Here is a 16941-nt window from a genome sequence, read left to right as displayed (position 1 = left end):
CACTCACACACTCCTCTCTCTCCTCTCTCTCACACACACACTCTCTCTCTCCTCCCCCCCCACACACTCTCTCTCCTCCACGCCCCACTCACACTCTCTCTCTCCTCACTCTCTCTCTCCTCCCTCTCTCACAAACACTCTCTCTCTCCTCCCTCTCACACACACAATCTCTCTCTCCTCCCTCTCACACACACACACTCTCTCTCCTCCCTCTCACTCACCCACTCTCTCTCTCATCTCTCTCACTCACACACTCTCTCTCTTCCCTCCATCTCACAAACACACAGTCTCTCTCTCCTCCCTCTCACTCACACACACTCTCTCTCCTCTCTCTCTCACACACACTCTCTCTCCTCCCCCGTCTCCCACACTCTCTCTACTCCCTCTCACTCACACTCTCTCCTCCCTCTCACTCACACTCTCTCCTCCCTCTCACTCACACTCTCTCTCTCTCTCTCCTCCTCTCACACACACTCTCTCTCCTCACTCTCTTTCTGCTCCCTCTCTCACACACTCTCTCTCTCCTCCCTCGCCTCCCACACTCTCTCTACTCCCTCTCACTCACACTCTCTCCTCCCTCTCACTCACATTCTCTCTCTCTCCTCCCTCTCACTCACACACACGCTCTCTCTCTCTTCTCCCTCTCACTCACATTCTCTCTCTCTCCTCCCTCTCACTCACACACACGCTCTCTCTCTCTCTCCTCCCTCTCACTCACACACACACACTCTCTCTCACTCCTCGTTCTCACTCGCACGCACACTCTCTCTACTCGTTCTGACTCACTCACACACTCTCTCTCTTCCCTCTCACACACACACTCTCTCTCTCCTCCCTCTCACACACACACTCTCTCTCCTCCCTCTCACACACACACTCTCTCCTTCCTCTCACACACACACACACACACACACACACACACACTCTCTCCTTCCTCTCACACACACACACACTCTCTCCTTCCTCTCACACACACTCTCTCTCCCTCCTCTCACACACACTCTCTCTCCCTCCTCTCACACACACTCTCTCTCCCTCCTCTCACACACACTCTCTCTCCCTCCTCTCACACACACTCTCTCTCCCTCCTCTCACACACACTCTCTCTCCCTCCTCTCACACACACTCTCTCTCCCTCCTCTCACACACACTCTCTCTCCCTCCTCTCACACACACACACACTCTCTCTCCTTCCTCTCACACACACTCTCTCTCCTTCCTCTCACACACACTCTCTCTCTCTTCTCTCTCCTCCCTCTCACTCACACACTCTCTCTCTCTCTGTCCTCCCTCTCACACACACACACACTCTCACTCATCTCTGTCTCCTCCCTCTCACACTCACTCTCTCTCCCTCTCCCTCCCTCCCTCTCACTTTCTCCTCCCTCTCACTCTCTCTCTCCCCTCCCTCTCTCCCTCCTCCCTGTCACTCACACACACTCTCTCTCCTCACTCTCTCCCTCTCTCTTGTCCCTCTCACACACACTCTCTCTCTCTCCTCCCTCTCACTCACACACACTCTCTATCTCCTCCCTCTCACACACACACTCTCTCCCTCCTCCCTCTCAAACACACACTCTCCCTCCTCCCTCTCAAACACACACTCTCTCTCCTCCCACTCTCACACACTCCCTCTCTCTCCTCCCTCTCACACACACACTCTCTCTCTCCTCCCCCCCCCCACTCACACTCTCTCTCCTCCACGCCCGACTCACACTCTCTCTCTCCTCACTCTCTCTCTCCTCCCTCTCTCACACACAGTCTCTCTCTCCTCCCTCTCACACACACTCTCCTGCCTCTCACACACACACTCTCTCTCCTCCCTCTCACTCACAACCTCTCTCTCTCCTCCCTCTCACTCTCTCTGTCCTCCCTCTCGCTCTCTCTCTTCTCCCTCTCACTCACACACTCTCTCCCTCTTCTCTCTCCTCCCTCTCTCCTCCCTCTCTCCTCCCTCTCACTCACACAATCTCTCTCTCTCTTCTCTCTCACTCACACACTCTCTCTCCCCTCCCTCTCACTCACACACACGCTCTCTCTCTCTCTCTCCTCCCTCTCACTCTCACACACTCTCTCTCTCCTCCCTCTCACTCACACACACTCTCTCTCTCCTCTCTCTCACTCACACACACTCTCTCTCTCCTCTCTCTCACACACACTCTCTCTATCCACCCTCTCACACACACACTCTCTCTCCTCCCACTCTCACACACTCCCTCTCTCTCCTCCCACTCTCACACACTCCCTCTCTCTCCTCCCTCTCTCACACACACTCTCTCTCTCCTCCATCTCACTTACACACACACTCTCTCTCTTCTCTCTCCTCCCTCTCACTCACACACTCTCTCTCTCTCCTCCCTCTCACTCACACACACTCTCTCTCTCCTCTCTCACACACACACTCTCTCTCCTCCCCCGCCAACCACACTCTCTCTACTCCCTCTCGCTCTCTCTCTTCTCCCTCTCACTCACACACTCTCTCCCTCTTCTCTCTCCTCCCTCTCACTCACACACACGCTCTCTCTCTCTCTCCTCCCTCACTCTCACTCTCTCTCTCTCCTCCATCTCTCTCACACACACTCTCTCTCTCTTCTCTCTCCTCCATCTCAATCACACACACTCTCTCTCTCTTCTCTCCCCTCCATCTCACTCACACTCTCTCTCTCTCCTCTCTCTCACACACACACACTCTCTCTCACAAACACACTCACTCTCTCCTCTCTCTCTCACACACACTCTCTCTACTCCCCCACCTCCCACACTCTCTCTACTCCTTCTCACTCACACTCTCTCCTCCCTCTCTCTCTCTCTCCTCACTCTCTCACACACACTGTCTCTCACCTCCCTCTCACACACACACTCTCACTCATCTGTCTCCTCCCTCTCACTCACACTTTCTCTCTATCTCTCTCCTCCCTCTCACTCACACTCTCTCTCCCTCCTCCCTCTCACTCACTCTCTCCTCCCTCCCTCTCACTCACACACACTCTCTCTCTCTCGCTCCTCCCTCTCACTCACTCTCTCTCTCTCCTTCCTCTCACACTCACTCCCTCTCCTCACTCTCTCCCCTCCCTCTCACTCTCTCTCCCTTCCTTCTCACTCTCTCCTCCCTCCCTGTCACTCTCTCCTCCCTCCCTCTCACTCACTCTCTCCTCCCTCCCTCTCATTCACACACTCTCTCTCTCTCGCTCCTCCCTCTCACTCACTGTCTCTGTCTCTCCTCCCTCTCACTCACACACACACACACTCTATCTCCTCCCTCTCACACACTTGCTCTCTCTCCTCCCTCTCTCTCTCACTCTCCCCTCCCTCTCTCTCTCCTCCCTCTCACTCACACACACTCTCTCTCTCCTCCCTCTCACACACTTGCTCTCTCTCCTCCCTCTCTCTCTCACTCTCCCCTCCCTCTCTCTCTCCTCCCTCTCACTCACACACACTCTCTCTCTCCTCCCTCTCACACACACACTCTCTCTCCTCCCACACTCACACACTCCCTCTCTCTCCTCCCTCTCTCTCAAACACTCTCTCTCCCCTCCATCTCTCAGACACACTCTCTCTCCTCCCTCTCACTCACACACACTCTCTCTCCTCCCTCTCACTCACACACACTCTCTCTCCTCCCTCTCACTCACACACTCTCTCTCCCCTCCCTCTCACTCACACACTCTCTCTCCCCTCCCTCTCACTCACACACTCTCCCCCTCTTCTCTCTCCTCCCTCTCACTCACACACTCTCTCTCTCACTCACACATTCTCTCTCTCCTCCCTCTCACTCACACACTCTCTCTCTCCTCCCTCTCACTCACACACTCTCTCTCTCTCCTCCCTCTCACTCACACACACTCTCTCCTCCCTCTCACTCACACACACTCTCTCCTCCCACTCTCACACACTCCCTCTCTCTCCTCCCACTCTCACACACTCCCTCTCTCTCCTCCCTCTCACACACACACTCTCTCTCTCCTCCCCCCCACTCACACTCTCTCTCCTCCACGCCCCACTCACACTCTCTCTATCTCCTCACTCTCTCTCTCCTCCCTCTCTCACACACACTCTCTCTTTCCTCCCTCTCACACACACTCTCTCTCTCCTCCCTCTCACACACACACACTCTCTCCTCCCTCTCTCACACACTCTCTCTCTCTCTCTCCCCTCCCTCTCTCTGTCCTCCCTGTCACTCTCACACACTCTCTCTCTCTCTCGTCCCTCTCACTCACACAGACTCTCTCTCCTCCCTCTCACTGACACACTCTCTCTCTCTCTCCTCCCTCTCTCTCTCTCTCCCCTCCCTTTCTCTCTCCTCCCTCTCACACGCACACACTCTCTCTCACCTCCCTCTCACTCACACACACACTCTCACCTCCCTCTCACTCACACACACACTCTCACTCATCTGTCACCTCCCTCTCACACTCACTCTTTCTCCCATCCCTCTCACTCTCTACTCTCTCTCTCACTCTCTCCTCCCCTCCCTCTCACTCTCTCTCCTCCCTCTCACTCTCTCTCCCCTCCCTCTCACTCTCTCTCCTCCCTCTCACTCTCTCTCCTCCCTCTCACTCTCTCTCCCCTCCCTCTCACTCTGTCCTCCCTCCCTCTCACTCATTCTCTCCTCCCTCCCTCTCACTCATTCTCTCCTCCCTCCCTCTCACTCATTCTCTCCTCCCTCCCTCTCACTCATTCTCTCCTCCCTCCCTCTCACTCACACTCTCCTCCCTCCCTCTCACTCACACACTCTCTCACTCTCTCTCCCCTCCCTCTGTCTCTCCTCCCTGTCACTCACACACACTCTCTCTCTCCTCCTCCGTCTCTCCTCCCTCACACTCTCTCTCTCCTCCCACTCACTCACACACACTCTCTCTCTCCTCCCTCTCACACACACACTCTCTCTCTCTTCTCTCTCCTCCCTCTCTCACACACACACACTCTCTCCTCCCTCTCTCACACACTCTCTCTCTCTCCCCTCCCTCTCTCTGTCCTCCCTGTCACTCTCACACACTCTCTCTCTCTCTCTCTCTCTCGTCCCTCTCACTCACACAGACTCTCTCTCTCTCCTCCCTCTCTCTCTCTCTCTCCCCTCCCTTTCTCTCTCCTCCCTGTCACTCACACACACACTCTCTCTCTCCTCCTCTGTCTCTCCTCTCTCTCACTCACACACTCTCTCTCAGTCTCTCTCTCTCCTCCATCTCAATCACACACACTCTTTATCTCTTCACACTCCTCCCTCTCACTCACACACACACTCTCACTCATCTGACACCTCCCTCTCACACTCACTCTTTCTCCCATCCCTCTCACTCTCTACTCTCTCTCTCACTCTCTCCTCCCCTCCCTCTCACTCTCTCTCCTCCCTCTCACTCTCTCTCCCCTCCCTCTCACTCTCTCTCCTCCCTCTCACTCTCTCTCCTCCCTCTCACTCTCTCTCCTCCCTCTCACTCTCTCTCCCCTCCCTCTCACTCTCTCTCCCCTCCCTCTCACTCTGTCCTCCCTCCCTCTCACTCATTCTCTCCTCCCTCCCTCTCACTCACACTCTCCTCCCTCCCTCTCACTCACACACTCTCTCACTCTCTCTCCCCTCCCTCTGTCTCTCCTCCCTGTCACTCACACACACTCTCTCTCTCCTCCTCCGTCTCTCCTCCCTCACACTCTCTCTCTCCTCCCACTCACTCACACACACTCTCTCTCTCCTCCCTCTCACACACACACTCTCTCTCTCTTCTCTCTCCTCCCTCTCTCACACACACACACTCTCTCCTCCCTCTCTCACACACTCTCTCTCTCTCCCCTCCCTTTCTCTCTCCTCCCTGTCACTCACACACACACTCTCTCTCTCCTCCTCTGTCTCTCCTCTCTCTCACTCACACACTCTCTCTCAGTCTCTCTCTCTCCTCCATCTCAATCACACACACTCTTTATCTCTTCACACTCCTCCCTCTCACTCACACACACTCTCTCTCTCTCCTCCCTCTCACACACACACACTCTCACTCATCTCTGTCACCTCCCTCTCTCTGTCACCTCCCTCTCACTCTCACCTCCCTCCCTCTCACTCTCTCCTCCCTCCCTCTCACTCACACACTCTCTCTCTCCTCCCTCTCACTCACACACTCTCTCTCTCCTCCCTCTCACTCACACACTCTCTCTCTTGCTCCTCCCTCTCATTCACACACTCTCTCTCTCTCTCTCGCTCCTCCCTCTCACTCACACACTCTCTCTCTTGCTCCTCCCTCTCATTCACACACTCTCTCTCCTCCCTCTCATTCACACACTCTCTCTCCTCCCTCTCACTCACTCTCTCTCTCTCCTCCCTCTCACTCACTCTCTCTCTCTCCTCCCTCTCACACTCTCTCTCTCTCCTCCCTCTCACTCACTCTCTCTCTCTCCTCCCTCTCACTCACTCTCTCTCACTCCTCCCTCTCACTCAATCACACACTCTCTCTCTATCTCCTCCCTCTCACACACTCTCTCTCTCTCCTCGCTCTCTCTCTCTCCTGCCTGTCATTCATACGCACTCTCTCTCCCTCTCTCTCCTCCCTCTCTAACACACTCTCTCTCTCTCTCCCCTCCCTCTCTCTGTCCTCCCTGTCACTCACACACACTCTCTCTCTCTCTCTCTCGTCCCTCTCACTCACACAGACTCTCTCTCTCTCTCCTCACTCTCTCTCTCTCTCTCCCCTCCCTTTCTCTCTCCTCCCTGTCACTCACTCACACACTCTCTCTCTCCTCCCTCTCAGTCTCTCTCTCTCCTCCATCTCAATCACACACACTCTTTCTCTCTTCACACTCCTCCCTCTCACTCACACACACTCTCTCTCTCTCTCTCTCCCCTCCCTCTCACTCACACACACTCTCTCTCTCTCTCTCTCCCCTCCCTCTCACTCACACACACTCTCTCTCTCCTCCCTCTCACACACACACTCTCACTCATCTCTGTCACCTCCCTCTCACACTCACTCTCCCTCCTCACTCTCTCTCCCCTCCCTCTCACTCTCTACTCCCTCCCTCTCACTCTCTCCTCCCTCCCTCTCACTCTCTCCTCCCTCCCTCTCACTCTCTCCTCCCTCTCACTCACTCTCTCCTCCCTCTCACTCACTCCCTCCTCCCTCTCACTCACTCCCTCTCACACACACACTCTCTCTCTCTCTCTCCTCCATCTCACTCACACACACTCTCTCTCCTCCCTCTCAGTCTCTCTCTCTCCTCCATCTCAATCACACACACTCTTTCTCTCTTCACTCTCCTCCCTCTCACTCACACACACTCTCTCTCTCTCCCCTCCCTCTCACTCACACACTCTCTCTCTCTCTCCTCCCTCTCACAGACACACACTCTCACTCATCTGTCACCTCCCTCTCACACTCACTCTCCCTCCTCACTCTCTCTCCCCTCCCTCTCACTCTCACTCTCTCCTCCCTCCCTCTCACTCTCTCTCCCCTCCCTCTCACTCTCTCTCCCCTCCCTCTCACTCTCTCTCCCCTCCCTCTCACTCTCTCCTCCCTCTCACTCTCTCTCTCTCCTCCATCTCACTCTCTCTCTCCTCCATCTCACTCTCTCTCTCTCCTCCATCTCACTCTCTCTCTCCTCCATCTCACTCTCTCTCTCTCCTCCATCTCACTGACACACACTCTCTCTCTCCTCCCTCTCACTCACACACACTCTCTCTCTCCTCCCTCTCACTCACACACTCTCTCTCTCTCGCTCCTCCCTCTCACTCACACACTCTCTCTCTCTCGCTACTCACTCTCTCTCTCGCTCCTCACTCACTCTCTCTCTCTCTCTCGCTCCTCCCTCTCACTCACTCTCTCTCTCCTCCCTCTCACTCACTCTCTCTATCTCCCCTCGCTCTCTCTCTCTCTCTCCCCTCCCTCTCTCTCTCTCTCCCCTCCCCCTCTCTCTCCTCCCTGTCATTCATACGCACTCTCTCTCCCTCTCTCTCCTCCCTTTCTCTCACACTCTCTCTCTATCCTCCCTCTCACACACACACTCTCTCTCCTCCCTCTCACACACACTCTCTCTCTCCTCCCCCCCGACTCACATTCTCTCTCCTCCACGCCCAACCCACACTCTCTCCCCTCCCTCTCACTCATCTCTCTCCTCCCTCTCACTCACACACTCTCTTTCTCTCTCCTCCCTCGCTCTCTCTCCCCTCCCTCTCTCTCTCCTCCCTGTCACTCACACACACACTCTCTCTCTCTCCTCCTCCGTGTCTCCTCCCTCTCACTCTCTCTCTCCTCCCTCTCACTCACACAGTCTCTCTCTCTCTCACCCTCGCACTCACACACTCTCTCTCTCCTCCCACTCACACACAGTGTCTCTCTCCTCCCTCTCACACACACACTCTCTCTCTCCTCCCTCTCACTCACACACTCTCTCTCTCCTCCCCCCACCCACTCACACTCTCTCTCCTCCACGCCACACTCACACTCTCTCTCCTCCCTCTCACACACACACACACACTCTCACTCATCTCTCTCCTCCCTCTCACTCACAAACACTCTCTCCTCCGTCCCTCTCACTCACTCTCTCCTCCCTCCCTCTCACTCACACACTCTCTCTCTCGCTCCCCCTCTCACTCACTCTCTCTCTCCTTCCTCTCACAGTCACTCTCTCCTCACTCTCTCCTCTCCCTCTCACTCTCTCTCCCTTCATTCTTACTCACTCCTCCCTCCCTGTCACTCTCTCCTCCCTCCCTCTCACTCACTCTCTCTGTCTCTCCTCCCTCTCACTCACACACTCACTCTCTCTGTCTCTCCTCCCTCTCACTCACACACTCACACTCTCTGTCTCTCCTCCCTCTCACTCACACACTCACACTCTCTCTCCCTCCTCCCTCTCACTCACAAACACTCTCTCCTCCCTCCCTCTCACTCACACACTCTCTCTCTCGCTCCCCCTCTCACTCACTCTCTCTCTCCTTCCTCTCACAGTCACTCTCTCCTCACTCTCTCCTCTCCCTCTCACTCTCTCTCCCTTCATTCTTACTCACTCCTCCCTCCCTGTCACTCTCTCCTCCCTCCCTCTCACTCACTCTCTCTGTCTCTCCTCCCTCTCACTCACACACTCACTCTCTCTGTCTCTCCTCCCTCTCACTCACACACTCACACTCTCTCTCCCTCCTCCCTCTCACTCACAAACACTCTCTCCTCCCTCCCTCTCACTCACACACTCTCTCTCGCTCCCCCTCTCACTCACTCTCTCTCTCCTTCCTCTCACAGTCACTCTCTCCTCACTCTCTCCTCTCCCTCTCACTCTCTCTCCCTTCATTCTTACTCACTCCTCCCTCCCTGTCACTCTCTCCTCCCTCCCTCTCACTCACTCTCTCTGTCTCTCCTCCCTCTCACTCACACACTCACTCTCTCTGTCTCTCCTCCCTCTCACTCACACACTCACACTCTCTCTCCCTCCTCCCTCTCACTCACAAACTCACACTCTCTCTCCCTCCTCCCTCTCACTCACAAACACTCTCTCCTCCCTCCCTCTCACTCACACACTCTCTCTCTCGCTCCCCCTCTCACTCACTCTCTCTCTCCTTCCTCTCACAGTCACTCTCTCCTCACTCTCTCCTCTCCCTCTCACTCTCTCTCCCTTCATTCTTACTCACTCCTCCCTCCCTGTCACTCTCTCCTCCCTCCCTCTCACTCACTCTCTCTGTCTCTCCTCCCTCTCACTCACACACTCACTCTCTCTGTCTCTCCTCCCTCTCACTCACACACTCACTCTCTCTGTCTCTCCTCCCTCTCACTCACACACTCACTCTCTCTGTCTCTCCTCCCTCTCACTCACACACTCACACTCTCTCTCCCTCCTCCCTCTCACTCACAAACACTCTCTCCTCCCTCCCTCTCACTCACACACTCTCTCTCTCGCTCCCCCTCTCACTCACTCTCTCTCTCCTTCCTCTCACAGTCACTCTCTCCTCACTCTCTCCTCTCCCTCTCACTCTCTCTCCCTTCATTCTTACTCACTCCTCCCTCCCTGTCACTCTCTCCTCCCTCCCTCTCACTCACTCTCTCTGTCTCTCCTCCCTCTCACTCACACACTCACTCTCTCTGTCTCTCCTCCCTCTCACTCACACACTCACACTCTCTCTCCCTCCTCCCTCTCACTCACAAACACTCTCTCCTCCCTCCCTCTCACTCACACACTCTCTCTCTCGCTCCCCCTCTCACTCACTCTCTCTCTCCTTCCTCTCACAGTCACTCTCTCCTCACTCTCTCCTCTCCCTCTCACTCTCTCTCCCTTCATTCTTACTCACTCCTCCCTCCCTGTCACTCTCTCCTCCCTCCCTCTCACTCACTCTCTCTGTCTCTCCTCCCTCTCACTCACACACTCACTCTCTCTGTCTCTCCTCCCTCTCACTCACACACACACTCTCTCTCCCTCCTCCCTCTCACTCACAAACACTCTCTCCTCCCTCCCTCTCACTCACACACTCTCTCTCTCGCTCCCCCTCTCACTCACTCTCTCTCTCCTTCCTCTCACAGTCACTCTCTCCTCACTCTCTCCTCTCCCTCTCACTCTCTCTCCCTTCATTCTTACTCACTCCTCCCTCCCTGTCACTCTCTCCTCCCTCCCTCTCACTCACTCTCTCTGTCTCTCCTCCCTCTCACTCACACACTCACTCTCTCTGTCTCTCCTCCCTCTCACTCACACACTCACACTCTCTCTCCCTCCTCCCTCTCACTCACAAACACTCTCTCCTCCCTCCCTCTCACTCACACACTCTCTCTCTCGCTCCCCCTCTCACTCACTCTCTCTCTCCTTCCTCTCACAGTCACTCTCTCCTCACTCTCTCCTCTCCCTCTCACTCTCTCTCCCTTCATTCTTACTCACTCCTCCCTCCCTGTCACTCTCTCCTCCCTCCCTCTCACTCACTCTCTCTGTCTCTCCTCCCTCTCACTCACACACTCACTCTCTCTGTCTCTCCTCCCTCTCACTCACACACTCACACTCTCTCTCCCTCCTCCCTCTCACTCACAAACTCACACTCTCTCTCCTCCCTCCCTCTCACTCACACACTCTCTCTCTCGCTCCCCCTCTCACTCACTCTCTCTCTCCTTCCTCTCACAGTCACTCTCTCCTCACTCTCTCCTCTCCCTCTCACTCTCTCTCCCTTCATTCTTACTCACTCCTCCCTCCCTGTCACTCTCTCCTCCCTCCCTCTCACTCACTCTCTCTGTCTCTCCTCCCTCTCACTCACACACTCACTCTCTCTGTCTCTCCTCCCTCTCACTCACACACTCACACTCTCTCTCCCTCCTCCCTCTCACTCACAAACACTCTCTCCTCCCTCCCTCTCACTCACACACTCTCTCTCTCGCTCCCCCTCTCACTCACTCTCTCTCTCCTTCCTCTCACAGTCACTCTCTCCTCACCCTCTCACTCTCTCTCCCTTCATTCTTACTCACTCCTCCCTCCCTGTCACTCTCTCCTCCCTCCCTCTCACTCACTCTCTCTGTCTCTCCTCCCTCTCACTCACACTCTCTCTCCCCCCTCCCTCTCACTCTCTCCCCCCTCCCTCTCACTCTCTCCCCCCTCCCTCTCACTCTCTCTCCCCTCCCTCTCACTCTCTCTCCCCTCCCTCTCACTCTCTCTCCCCTCCCTCTCACTCTCTCTCCCCTCCCTCTCACTCTCTCTCCCCTCCCTCTCACTCTCTCTCCCCTCCCTCTCACTCTCTCTCCCCTCCCTCTCACTCTCTCTCCCCTCCCTCTCACTCTCTCTCCCCTCCCTCTCACTCTCTCTCCCCTCCCTCTCACTCTCTCTCCCCTCCCTCTCACTCTCTCTCCCCTCCCTCTCACTCTCTCTCCCCTCCCTCTCACTCTCTCACAAACTCTCCCCTCCCTCTCACTCACACACACACTCTCCCCTCCCTCTCACTCTCTCTCCCCTCCCTCTCACCCACACACTCTCTCCTCCCTCTCACACACTCTCTCTCCCCTCCGTCCCTCTCTCTCTCTCTCTCCACAAACACACACACACACACACACACACACACACACAAACACAAACACTTAGGTTTGTTTAATCCATCCTCATCTGTGCCGTGACCCTTTGATCTTTTACTTATAAATTCTGTGTCTGGTACTGCCTCACTCACTCAGACCTGACAAAGGAGTGAGGCTCTGAAAAGTTGTGTTTTCAAATAAGCGTGTTGGACTATAAGCTGGTGTTGTGCAATAACTGACCTTGTCCACCCAAGTTCAACATCGGCACCTCCACATCAGATCATACCAGTACGTCAAGAAAAGTCACTTAATATCCTTGGATATAAAGTATTTATTAGAAAATTAGTTACATTAAAAAAGTCAACCAAAGAAATCAAGGACAGATGATGGAAAGCCAGTGCAGCTTGCCCACATGGAATTTGTAAGTGGTTTAGAGCCCAGTGGTTCATTCCATTTACTGCCCATGTTCTGATTTTGCATTCAATTCACTGCTGTTTCCCTGACAGTTTTTGCAAAACAAAATAAAAAGTTTAGGAGTTTGCCACCATTTTTGGCTCACTGAATCAGCTACTGATAAATGCAACTCCCTGGGGATTTGGATTCCAGATTCAAGCTTTTTTGGAAGAAAAACTGATCAACATAACGTTTCTTGGTGCTTATGAGAGGTATTTTGTAGCAAAAGTCAAATATCCTGTATGACCTGCCATGTCTCTTAGAGGTGCACCACTTTTAAACTGTGTAGTTCCCTGTTGTGAATCTCTCCAGCTGTCTTCCTTTGATTGGTTCTTCTTGTCAGTCAGTGTGTCCTGGTTACTTGTGTGTCCTACACCAAGGTCAGGGAGCTGCAGACTTACAGTCCTGACATCATACACACGGAGAAGAATTTCAAAAGTATTAATATCCATGAAGTCTTGGTCAGTCATAGCTAGGCAGGTGCGCTGTACTTGCTCAATACAGGGAGAGAAAGAACAGATCCTTCCACCTGCATTAAAAAGGACATTTAGAGATTAAAAGTTAAAACATTGCTTGCATCCATTTTATCCATAGCAGACAAAATTAATTCACTCTTCCTTTCTATTTTAGTTTTAAAGCATTTGAGTTGTTCTTTATCCTTTCATTCATTCATTTCTTATTTGTCCTTTTCCTCAATATTTAATCCTCCCCTTGCATTCTCATCTTTTCAGCTTCTCCATCTTTAATTCCTATAGACTGACTACAATCATTATGTTCAATTCTACATGACCGTGATCATGACTCTTTTCTTTCTCTCATCCCTAAGGTCCTCTCCTCAAGAGGTGAAAACCTGATATAGTGGAATGAATTACAAATTACCAATGTAAATTAATTGAAAAATATCAAAATGTTTTGTAGATTTGATGGTGGCCTAGCATGTATTTTGGACACAGGAGTAGTAGAAAAGACCAGAAAGTGACTTTAAAATCCACTCACCATCTAACAGGATTACATAGCATACTGCACTCTGAAATAAAATCGAAGGTGTATTGGCATATTGTACCATCCACAGTCAATACTATTTTCACACTGAACTGAATCAAAGTCCTATGGAAAAGGACAATGAGGCAACTTATCTTCCTCAAATGTAAAAAAGAAACTTGTTCAAGAATATTTGCCATTCATTAAGAACTTCAGAAATGCAGAATACAAAATATTTCGACAGAATCTGAAAGTATTACTCCAGTTAGGATCTAACCAAAGATCTGTAACCAAATGGGCCAATGGGTCAAGGAGTTACAGATGGAGTTTAATCTAGATAGATGGGAGGTGCTGCATTTTGGAAAGGCAAATCAGGGCGCAACTTTAATGGTAAGGTCCTGGGGAGCACTACTGGACAAAGAGACTTTGGAGTGCAGGTTCTTAGTTCCATGAAAGTGGAGTCCCAGATAGACAGAATAGTGAAGATGGCATTTTGGTGTGCTTGCCTTTATTGGTCAGTGCGTTCAGTATAGAAGTTGGAAGGTCATGTTGCAGCTATACAGGGCTTTGATGGGCCACTTTTGGAACAATGTGTGCAAAATCTAGTCCCCCTGCTATAGGAAGGACGTTGTGATACTTGAAAGGGTTCAGAAAAATTTTGCAAGGACATTATCAGGTTTGGAGGGTTTGAGGTGGGCTGGGGCAACTTTGCCTACAGCATCAGAGGCTGAGGGGTGACCTTAAAGAGGTTTATAAAATCATGAGGGGCATGGATAGGGAAAATAGTCAAGGTCTTTTCCCTGGGATGGGGGGAGTCCAAAACTGCTTCCAGTTTTGGTTTAAGGTAAGAGGGGAAAGATTTAAGAGAGGCCTAATGGGCAATGTTTTCACGCAGAAGGTGGTGTGTTTGTGTATGGAATGAGCTGCCAGAGGAAGTGACGGAGGTTGGTACAAATACTACATTTAAAAAGGCATCTGGATGGATATATGAATAGGAAGGGTTTAAGAGGGATATGGGCCAAATGCGACTAGATTAATTTAGGAAATCTGGTCAACATGAACAAGTTGGACCAAAGGGTTTGTTTCCACGTTGTACAGCTGTGTGACTCTCAATGAATTATCACTGACTTACCTTTATATTATAACCTCTTTGATGCCAACAGCCTTTCTAATTTCTGCACTGTAACATGGGTACCCAAAATCCTTGCTATTCCACAACTTAGTCTCTCCTCACTGAAATTATTCCCATTTATCATTCAGATCCACACACTGAATCCCATTCATCATTGTTAAACTCACTCAATCAGCTTATGTCTTTTGGGATATTTCTACTCCTACACATTGAAACTTACTGTAAATCCTAAAAACAATCTGTAATCTTGTTTGAGCAACTCCTTTCAAAGTTATTAATATAGAGTGAAATGTTAATGAAGGCATTGTCAATAACAAATCTTTTCAGTCTCTTTGCATTTGTACTTCTCATCATTTTTCCCATGTAGTTTATACATCTATACACAGTAATCCAACAATTTGATTAAAATAGTATTTTTGCCCAGGCTGTTAACATTTTAAAGTGAAATGCATATTGATTTGATGCTTTCTACTAACTAAATTTAACATTTTATATTTTAAAGCAGCAATATTGAGAAAGAAGAGTACTAGTTGTAGGGATAACTATCCATGTTCTACATCCTTTGCTAAACAATTTTTTTTATCTGTTTGGAGTTCAAAGTGACTTTTGGGTGGCTGATAAGAGAAGTTACTTATGAAGTCAATCCTAAATGAAATGAAGGGTCGTCAGTGAGGATAGAGTAAAATAAAATCCTCAGCTGGAGACAGAGATCCAACATGGATTACTTTATTCAAAATGAATGTAATTTTACTAAACTTAAGTACTAGTAAAGCAGGAAAATTGCAGAAAAATGTTGGCAAAGTTAATCAAGCTAAAATACTTATTCCTTTTGTGAACTGAAGGAATTGCTGCAGGATTAAATGTTTTCAAATCATATTTTGCTCAGCTCAACAGAATTCAACAGCAACCATGACCTTAGATAAGATTTGCCTGCTGTCATCAGTTGCTTCGGTAAAGTCTGCATTATAATCACCATAAATTACATTCGAAAATAGGTAGCATATTTAAACCGACCTACAATAATCAAAGAATCTGTTCTGGCAATTCTGGAAATTACAGGATCTAGCAAATGGCAGATATTTACAATTAATGCAGAATTCTATTTTTAAATGATACTATATACAGTACATCAGAGAAATTGTAATTGTAGCAAATTGTTGCCCATTAACATAATTAAGCTGGATTCAAATAACTTTTCACTACTTCTAGCACAAGTCAATGATAAAATATATGGGAGAAAGGAAATTAGATGGCCTTTGGAAGAAATGCACACTTTGAATTCAGCCACCAAAATTTTCACCTTGCAACTCAGATTCGAAAGAAAACTGCAGGAAACGAGGACCTTGAACACTTACCAATTCCCACAGACTTCAAGGACTTGAAATCAGGATCTAAATATTCTACATGTTTACAGCTAATAGGTGGAAAACTTAATTTGATAAGTACTGAGTCATTTTGAATCGCTTACCTGGACATACCATGTAAACCTCCAAATACTTGCCCACAAATATAAGAAAAATGGTTGTTCGACCCTCCCAACCTCTTGGAGGAACTCAAAGGTATTCACAATTCAAAGAAAAAATAAATACAATAATATTGAATTTAGGGGCAAGGGCATTCGAATCATAAACTATTCAAATCAAGGCAAATGGGGTGCTTGCATTCAGTAGTTGATTATCAAAGAGTCTACTGGGAACTATTTCTGCGTATATTGAGATTCAAAAGTGAATTTGAGGATGTGGTGCCAATCAAGTGGGCTGCTTTGTCCTGGTTCATGTCAAGTTTCTTGATCTTCTGAAGGCTTAATGAAGGCCCTCAAATCCTGGGGAATGTCATCCAATGCTTTCTTCATTACAGTTATTTTGGTGATGTTAATTTGATGAGTTTTTTTTAAAAAAGATTGCGATTCAATACAATTTTGCTGTTGAGACAGCCCACAGACCCACATGAATATCCAGTTTTGAGCTGTTAGATCTGTTTGAAGTCAGTCTCATTTGGCACAATGGTAATGCACACTTGCGTTCTGACATGATTTTAAATTTAACTCTTCCGTAGAAGCACAGTAATTTTTCAGGAGTTGAAATAAACCCACTCAATTGGAATTATTTTACTCAAAATGACAGTGAATATGCAAAACATTGTTGGAGAATATAACTGCTCTGTCCAACTGCTTCGTAATATCATGCAGATGAACTGAATTGGCTGGATTCATGCCTTGGATGGGCCTTAGGAGAAGGCAGATCACCCCACTTGTCACCTTCAGCTGAAGATTTCAGTGAACGGTCTAACCGTGAACCCCACAAAAGACGGGTAGAGATGCTCATGGAACTACTCATTAGTCTTCTGAATATTCACCATAATTTCCCTATTTTCATCGACTATTTCAGCATTAGCAGTTTTCAGGGGGCGCACATTGCTCCTTTACTAAATTAT

At 50.3% G+C, this 16941-nt stretch overlaps 1 protein-coding gene and 1 long non-coding RNA gene across 2 annotated transcripts in view; one reads left to right on the top strand and one right to left on the bottom strand.

Annotated features, from left to right (window-relative positions):
* Positions 1 to 16941, top strand: part of LOC125455915 (uncharacterized) — a 113992-nt gene that overhangs the window by 93808 nt on the left and 3243 nt on the right. The window lies entirely within an intron of this gene.
* The window catches only part of trmt61a (tRNA methyltransferase 61A), a 37497-nt gene continuing 32850 nt past the window's right edge, over positions 12295 to 16941 (bottom strand). Inside the window, exon 4 of the mRNA XM_048538469.2 lies at positions 12295 to 12924. Within this exon, the coding sequence (XP_048394426.1) occupies positions 12599 to 12924 (326 nt within the window). The 3' untranslated portion in view covers positions 12295 to 12598. The remainder of the gene's footprint in view (positions 12925 to 16941) is intronic.

Source organism: Stegostoma tigrinum, chromosome 10, assembly GCF_030684315.1.
Source record: "Stegostoma tigrinum isolate sSteTig4 chromosome 10, sSteTig4.hap1, whole genome shotgun sequence".
Taxonomy (NCBI): Eukaryota; Metazoa; Chordata; class Chondrichthyes; order Orectolobiformes; family Stegostomatidae; genus Stegostoma; species Stegostoma tigrinum.
This window is presented reverse-complemented; position numbering and strand designations above follow the sequence as displayed.